This window comes from Trichomycterus rosablanca, chromosome 18, assembly GCF_030014385.1.
Source record: "Trichomycterus rosablanca isolate fTriRos1 chromosome 18, fTriRos1.hap1, whole genome shotgun sequence".
In the NCBI taxonomy this organism is placed as follows: domain Eukaryota; kingdom Metazoa; phylum Chordata; class Actinopteri; order Siluriformes; family Trichomycteridae; genus Trichomycterus; species Trichomycterus rosablanca.
In genome coordinates, this window is record NC_086005.1 from 13,681,547 (window position 1) to 13,694,207 (window position 12,661).

At 40.3% G+C, this 12,661-nt stretch overlaps 1 protein-coding gene across 5 annotated transcripts in view; it reads right to left on the bottom strand.

The window, feature by feature from the left end:
• Positions 1-701: 701 nt before the first annotated feature.
• nipblb (NIPBL cohesin loading factor b) overlaps positions 702-12,661 on the bottom strand; it is a 55,924-nt gene continuing 43,964 nt past the window's right edge. For all 5 annotated transcript variants that reach the window (XM_063014589.1, XM_063014591.1, XM_063014592.1 and 2 more), the window contains exons 29-47: positions 12,394-12,540; positions 11,800-11,934; positions 11,032-11,130; positions 10,859-10,912; positions 10,635-10,746; positions 10,361-10,497; positions 10,082-10,222; positions 9,890-9,983; positions 9,159-9,313; positions 8,981-9,071; positions 8,718-8,891; positions 8,437-8,627; positions 6,896-7,003; positions 6,570-6,770; positions 6,225-6,371; positions 5,736-6,085; positions 4,589-4,763; positions 4,284-4,472; positions 702-1,852 (exon numbers count right to left, since the gene is read on the bottom strand). In XM_063014589.1, the coding sequence (XP_062870659.1) occupies positions 1,487-1,852; positions 4,284-4,472; positions 4,589-4,763; positions 5,736-6,085; positions 6,225-6,371; positions 6,570-6,770; positions 6,896-7,003; positions 8,437-8,627; positions 8,718-8,891; positions 8,981-9,071; positions 9,159-9,313; positions 9,890-9,983; positions 10,082-10,222; positions 10,361-10,497; positions 10,635-10,746; positions 10,859-10,912; positions 11,032-11,130; positions 11,800-11,934; positions 12,394-12,540 (3,066 nt within the window). In that variant the 3' untranslated portion in view covers positions 702-1,486. The remainder of the gene's footprint in view (positions 1,853-4,283; positions 4,473-4,588; positions 4,764-5,735; positions 6,086-6,224; positions 6,372-6,569; positions 6,771-6,895; positions 7,004-8,436; positions 8,628-8,717; positions 8,892-8,980; positions 9,072-9,158; positions 9,314-9,889; positions 9,984-10,081; positions 10,223-10,360; positions 10,498-10,634; positions 10,747-10,858; positions 10,913-11,031; positions 11,131-11,799; positions 11,935-12,393; positions 12,541-12,661) is intronic.

Here is a 12,661-nt window from a genome sequence, read left to right on the forward strand (position 1 = left end):
CTTGGCCTTGTGACACCATATGCGGTGAATAGGTTCCCAGCCTTACCTTCAAGAATTGTGTTTAAACCACACAAGACAATGCAAATACACCGATTAGGCATAACATTATGACCACCTTCCTAACTGACTGGTCTGCGGCTATGCAGCCCCATACGCAACAAACTGAGATGCACTGTGTAATCTGACACCTTTCTATCAGAACCAGCATGAACTTCTTTAGCAGTTTGAGCTACAGTAGCTCGTCTGTTGGATCGGACCACATGGACCAGCCTTCGCTCCCTACGAGCATCAATGAGACATGACCCTGTCGCCGGTTTACCACTGTTCCTTCCTTGGACCACTTTTGATAGATACTGACCAGTGCAGACCTGGAACACGCCACAAGAGCTGCAGTTTTGGAGATGCTCTGACCCAGTCGTCTAGCCATCACAATTTGGCCCTTGTCAAACTCGCTCAAATATTTACGCTTGAACATTTTTCCTGCTTCTAACATCAACTTTGAGGATAAAATGTTCACTTGCTGCCTAATATATCCCATGCATTAACAGGTCCCGTGATGAAGAGATGAACAGTGTTATTCACTTCACCTGTCAGTGGTCATAATGTTATGCCTTGTAGGTGTATATTTAAAATCTATTTAATTTACCCTTGCATTGAACCGCTACTTAAAAACAACAAAAGTCAAATGCAAACAAGACAAGTAACAAAGAGAAGTAAAAAAATTTATTGCAGTATTTGTTCCGCCAGAAGTGCTGGGGATCCCTTTTTTCTCTCTAGGGTGACCTAATACATCAAAATCTACATTTACAAAAGAAAAACTCCCCCTGCATGTAGGCCACAGATACTGCATGCTCTGCTCTGCTTTGAACAGAATAAATTATGTCCAGGAGACTCCATTGTACAGCATGAGTAAACAAAAAAAGGAGTAAAACATAAAGCAGAGGAAATATTTAAAAGATTCTTTCCCTGGACACTGAGCTAAGCTAAAGAAATCCATCCGGTGCTAGGTTTAACTCCAAGAACACTTTATTAAGAACATCAACAGACTAATTTCCAACATTCACTTTAAGTTTATTTTTTAAACAGATTTTTTGTCAGAGATATAAACATTTTTTGTTTTTGTGTTTGTTGTTTTTTTCCTGTTAAACTATGATACAGTGGGAGTAAAAATCACACAACCGAGTTGCTGCACAACAGCGAAGGAGCTCCCACACAATGTTTTCCAAACATTTCCTTCTAAATGTGTTTGTCCTGTTTAACTTAAAATGTGTCCAGTATGCGTTCCTGCAGTTCCTCACGGGTTTTAAAATGCTTCCCCTGCCCCAGACCTTGTCCCCACCCTCTCCTCACTCGTTCGTCATGACAGTGAATCTGAAGCATGTGAGACCGTGAGTACTTTAGCCGTACTGTCTTGAGTTTAGAAAATGTTGGATCCCAAATAAAGTTTGGCTGCTGAGAGTTCCTGCCAGGGTAAGTGTCGGTTTGATTAGCTGGAAGTCCCCTCCTTGGCTGCGTACAGTGAGCGTAAAGTCTGCACCATTTTGTTAGTCAGCTTGTGCGCACTCGTCAAGGCGATTTTCTTGTAAATGATGTCCGACTCCTTGATAGTGTCCACCCAAGGCACCAGTTTACGTCCGTCACGCTTCTTGGCCTCGGCCCAAGTGCCCGAATACGAGCCGGCCATCCAGTGAACGCTGTAACCGTTGCTCGTCTTCTGGATGACGCGTGCTATCTGTGGCCTGTCCTTGTACTTGGGACAGCAGATTGCGATGACGTCCATGGCTTCTACTGCTTCGTTCATGTGACCTGATGCGTCTCCAGACTCGCCGCCTCTTTTAGACCGCCGTGACGACTAAGGAGTGGAAAAAAGACAAGATTAACAAAAATGACAGTGGAGTCGAAAAATAAATTATGCCTTTTGTGCGTAACATCTCAGGAATTATTATAATACTGCAGGTAACCTACACTAGTACACCAGTATTTATTTATATACAAAAACAATTGTTACTACAGGAAACCTACACTAGTACAATTGTATTTATGTATATATTTATTTATTTATCAGGATTTTAACATCAAACACAGTCATGAACAATTTTGTATCTCCAATTCACCTCACTTGCATGTCTTTGGACTGTTGGAGGAAGTCACAGCTTCCGGAGGAAACCCACACAGACACAAGGATAACATGCAAACTCTACACAGAAAGGACCTGGACTGCTCTACCCGGGAGTCAAACCCAGGACCTTCTTGCTGTGAGGAGACAGTGCTACCCACTGAGCCACCGTGCCGCCCGTATTTATTTATATATAGAAAAACAATTATAAATAATAATAATAATAATACATTTTATTTATATAGCGCTTTTCAAGATACTCAAAGACGCTTTACATAAGACAAATAATCAAAACAAATACGTACATACACCATACAAATCATAGTACAAAATCAAAATAGTACATCAACATCAAGAATAATTAAGATAAAAACAAAGAGAGCAGCATAAGACAGTTCATTAAAAATTAGCTAAATTATGAGAGAGAACAACAAATATAGAACAATTTCTTAAAATTAGACAGAAACAGGACAGATTTACATGCAATCAGGAAACTGAAAACTTTACAAGTTTTAGGATCTAGGACTTCACATTTCTGTCGTGATCTAAGTATAAAAACTATTAAAAAGAATAGCAAAAATAAAAGCATTTATTTCGTGTTGTTACAAGTTAAATGCCATATTGAATAGATGAGTTTTGAGAAGTGACTTGAATTTGGACAGGTCAGGACAATCTCGTAGGTGTTTGGGGAGAGCATTCCATAAAGATGGAGCAGCTATGGAAAAGGCCCTGTCACCCCAGGTCCGGTGCTTGGTCCTAGAGGGTATGGACAGTAGGTTAGCCTCAGAAGAGCGAAGGCTACGGGAGGGAATGTGCTGATGGAGCAGGTCGGTGAGGTAGGATGGGGCCTGATTATGGAGAGCTTTGTGAGTGAATAGAAGAATTTTGAATTGAATGCGTTGAGCAACGGGAAATTATGCAAATTATGTTACTACAGGTAACCTGCAGCAGGGTTTTTCAAACTTTTCTTCAAGTGATCCACATTTCGTCCATGCGGCCCAGACAACACAAACAATGCATCAAAATGAAACACAAAACGATATATACTTAATTAATAAAAATGAATGCAACCTGGTCCCACTGTGGTTTACGATATGTAACGTAAAGCCTCCAAAAGGGGGCGTTCATGTACAAGTTCATTTTGTGTTTGTGCCTGTCAAAATTTGTTTATTTAATTATTATAAATTTTCTCTGCATCCCATGTTTTTGTTTATTCCAAGATCAAGCAGTACATATGTACAGTGGTACCTTGTAACTCAACGTTCCCTAAACTCAAAAAAAGTTGCGAAATTTGTACCATTAAACTCGATGTTTCCCTTAAACTCAGCATGTGTGCAACTGTCGCTTTGTTCAGCACTTGGCTTAAGAGGTGCAGTGAAACGTCATCAAAGTGCGAATATGAGACGAATCTGAATTTAAATGGAATAATCGTTAAATTCACTCTGAAAGCGTCCACATGCATCTGTGTTTAGCTGGATTTTGCTCACGGTTTCACTTTTAAACTTGTGTTATAGCTCAGGGTGCTGAGAAATTGTGCAAATCAGCTTTTCCAAAAGAGTCTAAAACCCTTATCGTTAAAAAAAGCTTAATGTGACTTAATGTATTAAAACAACAACACAGGAACACTAAACTTAATTAATATTGCTCATAAGTTTTCTCCACTAATAAAATTCCTCTCTCGTTTTAGTACACTAAGTCACGTTAAGTTTTGTGCACCGCCACACTTCGTAGGAAATAACGGCACAGCCAGCACAAAAGCTATTCTGCCACTTCTCAAGTGAATGCGCCCGTACAATAAAGGAAACAATAAAGAAGTAAAGGTAAAGCAGGTTTTATTGTATTTATCTGTTTTTCAATTGTATTTCAGTGTTTTTATATTATATTTGTGTTATTTTTTTCAGTGTATAAGGATTAAAAGCAATCCCATTATTTTACATTAGCCTAAAATCTATGCAGTTCCACAGGACCATGGAACGCATCAACAGGTTTCACGTACAGCCTTATGGGAAAAAATACCTTGAAACTCAAAGCCTTTTAAACTCGACACCACTCCCTGAACCAATTTACATCAAGTTTCAAGGTACCACTGTATATATTTATATTTAGAAAAAACATTTTCTTCAGTAAAAAAAACAAAAAAAAAACACATTTTGCATTAGAAACCTACCCCAGGCATTTTCTCATCTCCTTCACTGTCTTCATCATATGACTCAGCGGCGTTAGCATTGGCATTGTTTCTCGGGCTGGAGCCTCCCAGCAGAGCAGTGATGGCTTTGTTTCTGGCGTGGCTGCTGGCTGATGCTTCACCTTCCTCATCCTCTTCGTCTGGATCTAAGTGCTCCATCAGTACCTTAAACTGAAGCCACAGAAAGAGTGACCCATAATGGTGAGAAAAGTTTAGCACTACATTCCATCACTGTAATACAGTAGAGCTTAAGTTTATTAGTTAAAATAAATACTGAAACTACTCACGTCCAAGTATTGCCGGACAATCCTCCTCTTGACCTCATAGGTGAGCTCGGTGTTGGAGAGGCTATTGGTCAGGAAGTCGATCGTCTGCCGTGGATGGAAATGTACGTTGCCTTTCCTGTTTACCGCCTTGTCGTACACTTTTGCTGACTCAGTGGGTGAATACTTCTGGATTTTGCTGTGGACAATGATATGGGTTTAATCATCACAGGCTCTGGGGTATCTGCAGATTTACTTATAATTAACTTCAATTGAGGTAATACCATTGCAAATGGCACTAACGAGTAAGTGTTCTGATATGCAACCACAGAACACTGTTTAATTATCTGTTTACTATGTATTTTATTCCACAGCAAGAAAAAAAGCATCAGATGCATCATAACCGACTTTATTGCTGAGCTCTTTTAGTATGGAGCAAATTCCAAAATCCACACATATGCTGAAACTAGAATTAATATGTTGAGAATTGACTACTTCCAGAGTTCATTATTTCTTGAGATTATTCGTTCACTTATTTCATTAAATTATTAGACCAATGAAAATCATTTGTGATAGATTTAGCCCAACTCTCACTGGTGAGATTTTTACATTATCCTTGATGTGATTTTTTGCTTATTGTTCTCGCCACTAGATGGTGCACTAACACAATAGCAGAATTGGTGTTGGACAATGCTGAAAGTATGAGCATACTAAAGAAGTAAGCAGTAAATCCAGGGTGTCCATCAAACATGTCGCAAAACACACTTTTTAACAAATGATGGAACGAAGGTAAAACGATGTGTTTTATTTGTCAGATCTGGCAGCACGGAATATTGTTTTTTGTTCCTTGTAGGTGGGTACTGACCCGTCAACTGTACAACACACCAATACTGTGTTATTTTTGGCTTCAAAATGTATTGATTGCCAAAAAATGTTGGTGCTTAAAATGTTTTCTTTCAATTGTGAGCATCAACAACACTGCTATGATGGACTTAAATGCTAAAAGAAACTTAAGCTTTGAAGTAACACTGGACACTAGTGAGATACTATTGGTGTTGAACATTATGGGATCTGTCGCTATACAGAGTCTAAATTGCTTGTTCCAGATTTTCCTTGCGTGTCGCAACAGTTGAAACGGGATGTTGGAGTTAGATTAGTGGAAATTAGATACCTGTCAGAGAAGCCATAGAGGTTCTTCAGGTGCTGTTTGAGCACTAAAAGGAGCAGGATGCCCTGAGAGGCGTTGGCGAAATCAAGCAGAGGCATGGTGTTGTCTGGTAGCCGGTCCATGACCTTATCCACGTCATCAGCATCCAAGTCTGAGTCAAAATCAGAATCAACGGCAGCCCGCCTGGGCTTTTTAGCCCTGTGGACGACCTCCTCATCTTCATCGCTGGTGTGTGAGCCGCTGCTCTGTGGTTCCACGTAGTCCTCGTCTTCCTCTTCTGAGCCATATTTCTTCTCTCGCTCCTTCTTCTTTTTCTTTATCTTTTCCCTCTTCACTGGGTCCTTTAGCAAAGACTACATGGACAAGAAGGGACAGTTTAAAGCAGAGAAAAAAAATCACATAAGTATCTGAGCACAAAGTTTAACCTTCAAAAGAAAAAATAAACATTACAAAAGAAAAAAAAAAAAAGATCAACAAGCTCATAGTGCTCACCTCTTTAAAGGACTGCAGCAGATTGCTGCCGGACACGGACAGTGTGATGTCGATGTGATGCATGATAAACAAAGGCTCCTCCTGGGTTTGGAAAGGAAAACATGCCAGGTTGTCTGCGATGAACAGCAGCATGTTTACATCTGTCTTCTGCAAGAGAACAGACAATGGTTGGAAAGGTTAGAAAGCTTGTTAACATCGCCAACGCATCGGTGCACCATTAAAAGCAAGGCATTCTGGGACTTATCAATCAGTATTGATCAGAAATTAAAGTATAAACCATACGTTAAGTGGAAACAATCACTGATCTGAATGACTGAAAAATTCCACTCAAAGCAATGCACTCACCGCACTGTCGTCAAACAGATTAAGCAGCGAAATAAGGAAGGCTCTCCGGTGCTGTCGATTCCCCCGCACCATGGTGAAAAGGTGCGAACAGAGTGCGCTGCTGCTCTCATCCTGGCGGAAACCTCGGATGATGGTGTTGTGAGATTGCATTATAGCCTGCTGGACCTGGTAGGACATTTTCATCCCTGCCACAGCCTTCATCTGGTTTTACACAAAAGTATTTTATACATACATAAGAATTATATAAACATACACATACAAAATTAAAAGAATCATGATGAGTAAGATGTAAACATAAATAAATGAATAAATGCAGGTGCACTTACATGAATGAATCCTGTGTACTTCTTATCAATCTCCACTAGTTGCTGGTCTGCTTTGTTCCTCATTGTAGGCTCAGGGTCTGTACCCATGGCAATCAGGTAGGGCACACACTGCACAAAAAAAGGTTTAAGAAGCATTTAGACTCACTGAAACAACATAATCTCAGTAAAGCGTTAGGATATTAGACACAGAGGTAGTCTATTATTATATATAATTATTTCTTCCAATACATTAACATACACATTGCACAGCATTTAGTGTACAGTCTACAATAAACACATCAGGACTGAAAAATATGCAAAAGTTTGCTTTGCTCTAAGTGTTTTTTATGCATTTTCTCCCCTTTTTCTCCCCCTTTAGCGCGTCCAAATGCCCAATTGCGCCATGCTTCCTCTCCGCCTATGCCAATCCCTGCTCTAACCGAGGAGATCGAAGCTAAGCCACGCCCCCTCCGACACGTGGGCAGCAAGCCGTATGCATCTTATCACTCACACATTGATGAGTGTTGTGCCACCTAGCGTTGTGTATGGAGAGAAACACCCTAAGAGCACTCTTTCACTCTGCGTAGGCGCCTCTAATCAGCCAGCAGAGGTCATACAGAGAGAGACCCATATCCGACTTAGTCCCGCCCATCTGAACAACAGGCCAATCGTTGTTCATGTGACCGCTCAGCCTCAGCCGTCAAGGCAGAGCTGAGATTCGATACGATGTATTCGAGATCCCAGCTCTGGTTCCAGCGTGTGTTTTTAGCGTGCGCTCCACCTGAGCGGCCCAAGTGTTTGCTTGATGCATGTCATGTAATGCATAGATGTTAATGTTACATTAAAAGACAAAGTGCCAGCCCAGTGTTCCGTTGCTATATGAATAGTCTGCTTTGCTTAAATAAATAAAGAGCATTTGAAGGATTAGTATTATCACTCTTTTATTAGACCTTGTCTAAATGATGGTCAAAATTGTCCAAACACAATTAGCAAGCCTTCTTGGTCTTAATTAAGAGAACAGTCAACTGTCTCTTATTTATAATTCGGCATTTCATTTGACTTAAGGTTATTTAAACTTACCCAGACTGGGCTCACAAATACAGAAGGTGCATGGCAGTGTGTAAACTAGCAATTTGGGGGTTACATTAGGACAGCCTTAGCGCCAGTCCAAAGCCTGAATAAATAGGAGGGTTGCATTAAGAAAGGCATCCATAAAAGCTGTGCCAAATCAGATATGCGAACAAATGATCCACGATGGCGACCCCAAATGGGAGCAGTGGAAAAAAATTATTTATTAATTTCACTTATGTTGCAACTAATATTTAAGTACAGGAAATGCTGGTGTGTTTATTCAAGTCACCAAACAGCACTTGTGTATAATTATAAAAAATGTGTATAATTAATGCAATAATAATAATTAATTAAAATTCATGTCATGTTATGGTCCACACGATATAGGGGAAACTGTAAGCCTGAATGATGTCACATTGATAATCACTATTAGCACTTAAAGTTCACTACTGAATAAGAAACTGGAAAATGTAAATCATGTGTTTCTGTACCTGTACTGGGTGAATAAGACCCTGGTTGAGTGTGAGAGCAATGACGTTGAGAGCGAAATGGCGTACGCTGGACTGCGTGTGGAAGAAGGCTTCCAGCACCTGCTTCAGATAAAGCTGCATGATGGAGCTGCTCATGCCTGATGAGATGTCTCCCATCTCCTTCAGATCTTCCTGTTTCGACAGCTTCTTCCCTGCACATGCACAGAAGAGTCAGAGCGTAAAATATACCAGACATATTGATATTTCCAAACTAAGCAGAAAGCTGTGTGATAGGCACTCACATTCCCGGTCAGCCTCCTGCATTCTCGAATCCTCCTCCTGCAAGTATGTTTGGAGATTCTTAAGCACCTGGATCTTCAGGTTCACAGACCTCTTCCTCTCAGAAAGGAGACCATTATACAGGTTCTTCACTTCTGGGACAAACATCAGGCCTGGGTGCTGAATGAAAAGGAAACCTGGAGAAGACCAAAGAGCCATTTAGTTTCACAAAGGCAACAACCAAAATATGTATAAAAGAAACCTGCATTGGAGAGCTAAAACCTACCTAAACCAATGATGGCCTTGGTCTGCACCTCCTCATCTTCATTCTTGGTGAAACAGAGAAGCAACTCCAGCACCTTGTCCTTTATGACAACCTAGAAAGAAGATAGAAAAAAAGATAAGCAACTTTGATTAAGGACATGCTCAAAATCACATGACTGGTATAAAATCCCATAACTGACCTTGTTATTTCCTTTAAACTCTTCCTGGTCAAAGTCAAAATGCCTGCACAGAGCCCCTACAGTAAAGAGAGAGCGCAGCAGTGCAGGCTTGTTGGACACTAGAACCGTGCTGTTTGAATCCTCTTGGTGTTGGGTCTTCAGCTTGTTCAGTGCACCTAGAGAAATATGGTTTATTGTTATTGCATTGTGGTTTACATACATGTAATCTGAAGCTAATTCATCTATATACACAGGTGCGGCACACAAATCTACGACCTGCCACTAGCTATATCTACTACTGAAAATTTCAAGGGCCCTGCACGAGCCCCTACGGCGTTAGCGTAATGTGAGTGAGTGGCTGAGCAATGTAATTTCTCCAGTCAAAAACTAAATAAATATATAATATATAGGTGCTTCTGCTCCAAAGTGAGAGTGATCATAATGGGGTTCAGTGCCTCCACAAAGCTTTGGATGCTTTCCACATTTGTTTGAGGAAAAATTTGTGCATATGGGATTCTAGAGCTTTGTGTAAGCGCTTAATTAGTTTGAAATAATTGCCTGAGCTTTAGAGCCAATAAGGGTTAAGAGGCTTGCTCAAGGGTCTGACATGGCTGCAAGGCATGCCGAGATTTTAATTCATAAATGTATACTTAATTGAAATAATGTGCCCAAACACTTTGTGTTTAACAATGTGCTTAACAAAGTAGTACAGAAATCCTAGAAAATGAGAAAGCATATAACTGTAAACTCACCATAGTATCGGTTAAAACAAGCCCACACAAACTTGTAATTGTGAGTGACCTTGTTCACTATTGCACCAAGACAGCTCACACAATGCTGCACAACCTGAAGACAAATAGAATAAATACAACATTAAGTAAATATAAACACCTATACGTTTTGCCTTTCTAAAAGTTAATCGAATTCTGCAGCTCTTCACTGACCGTCATGCCATATTTAATGATAAGCTTCATCAGGTCCTCTTCTATGGTGGTGAGAAAGGTCTCGCTGGGGTGGTCCATCAGAGGAACCACCAACTCCAAGATTTTTGCCACGTTGCAGATGACCATAAAATCGTTCTGGTTCTGTGATTTTGGATTGAAATGTGATGATTTTATTCAGAAGCAATTGGTAACCAAACTCACTGTGGCTCTTGTAACGAACCACTAGAGAGGTCAAGAGTTTAAATACATCTGTAAGTGAAGATAGGTGAAGATGCTTACGTTGCACTTGGTGGTCAGGTAGGGCTGCATGGTCATGGCGTGTTTTACCATCAGATGTGCTCGGATCTTGCTGAAGAGGTACAGGGTGGTAATGCAGGCCACCAAGCGGTTGGAATTTACCCCTTTATTTTCACAGTCTGCAGAGTCATAGACACAAAAACATCAAAATTGTAACCCTTTATGAATGACATAACTCATTAATGAACCATTAATAAGTTATATCAATACGTAACACTTATGACATGAAATAAATGTGTATTTGCTTATGCCGTACCAGTGAGAGACTCCTCTTCGTACTTGAGGATGTGCTCCACTAGATTGTCGACGAGCTGAGCACAGGCCTTTCGGGTTGGCTTGTAGGAGGCGTCTTCCTCTGTCTTCAGTAGCTGCACCAAACATGAGCGGGCACATCACATTAAGACAATGGCAGCAGAATACACAGCATATGCATAAACATACAAACACAAATGCGCCGCTTAATCAAACAATAAAACTTACATTCTGAAGCAGCTGTTCAAACCAGTCATAACCTGAATCCCGGCATGCAGACACCTGTTGGGAGAAAGTGTTACAGTTCATCATGAATAAACACTGTAAGATTCTGTAAGTCCTATGGATTTATTCACAGACATATACAAATAATGGATCCAACATTTTAAATTGTAGCTTACCACATCAGTGATATTGATGATCTTCCTGGTCATGGTTTCTTTGTCCTGGTTTGGAGTGGGAGTAAACCACAGTTTTTGGAATGTTTCATTCACCAGTTTCTAAAAAATGGGGTTTAAATATACCAAGTGTTAACAGTGCTTTAATCTGAGCTTTAATATTAATTGCAGTAACTGGCAGATCTTTTATTCTTACACAAACAGTAACAATGTCACGGTTTATAGTTAAATCCGGCATGCTTTAAATTGAAGGGTTCATCACTTAAAGATGATGGAATATTTAGGAACGAACACACATCTGAAGCTTATGCAAACAAGTGAAAATAGGTTCAAGTGCAGCGTGTTATAAGTAGGACACTAGGACTGAATTAGGCAAAGAAAACACAAACTTTCTGCTGCTGAAACTAGCATTCTGGTCATTACAAATTCCTGACCCACTTCTGCTCGCAGAACCTCTGATCTAATCAAGGATCACCGCACAAGAATCCTGAGACACTTCTTATCACCTCCCAATGTTGGGTTCCCATACAGAGCCGCATTGCACACAAGATTTAAACTCACATTTGCACATGCTAGTATGTAAGACCACTGCACCACTATAAATATATATGCATAGGTAGCATAAATTCTGATGGGGGAGGGTGGAAAATTTTTATAGACACTAGTAAGATTTGTTTGAATGTTTTAGTAGCAAGAAATAACAGACCCAGGTAATTGAATGCATGTTACATTCTAAAGCATTTAACAAATATAAATAAGTGGAATAATAACCTTAATGCCTTCCTCATCGTTGACCCGCCTGATCATCTTCACACACATTTCTGTAATCTTGTTGAAAGTTGGCTGCTCCAAACAGATGTCACGCAAAATCTTAATCACCCTCTTCCTCACACTAATGCCCGTATCCTGAAAAACATCAAAAAATCCAAAAAAAGCTTTCTCAGTGATCGTGCTACTCTTTTCCAGAGCCTGTAGGTGGCAGCAGAGTGTTAGCTGAATTAACCCAGGGTGAACTTTCATCCTCAGAATGAACTTCCTGCCGTCATGGCTTACAGTTTAAAATCAAGCAAGCCCATGAAGCAACAGTTTCAAATAGGCAGCATCTACTGATGCTAACAAGCAGAGCTTGACATAAGGACAAAAAGAATAAAATAAAATAAAAAACCACACAGTCAGTGCTAATGTGACATGTTGAGTCATATTGGAAGAAAGATCACTAGTTTTAAGTCTCCTTGTTATTTATTTAATAGCTGTTTTTTCATTATTGCTCCTGGCCGTCAATTGCATGGGTACTTCTTTATTTCTGATGGCAATCAATACTTTATTTTGACTCAAGAGGTAGGGGACAAAGCCACGGCGACATACCAATATCCTTTCGATAAGCATGTCGTAGTACTGCTCAGTCAGTTGAGGGCGACTCAGAACAAATCTGCCAAGCAGCTCGACAGCAGCCTCCCGCACACTAGTGGAGTTATCCATAAGTCGTCCGTGGACACCACGCTGCATGTCCGACTGCACATAAACACAGACACACAAGTTACGTCTCACACACAAGGAACAGTGTTGTCTTAGGTGATTAAAAAGAAGGCAGAGCATTAGTATCTGTTCTGCCAGTTCCAATAGGACTCACTCA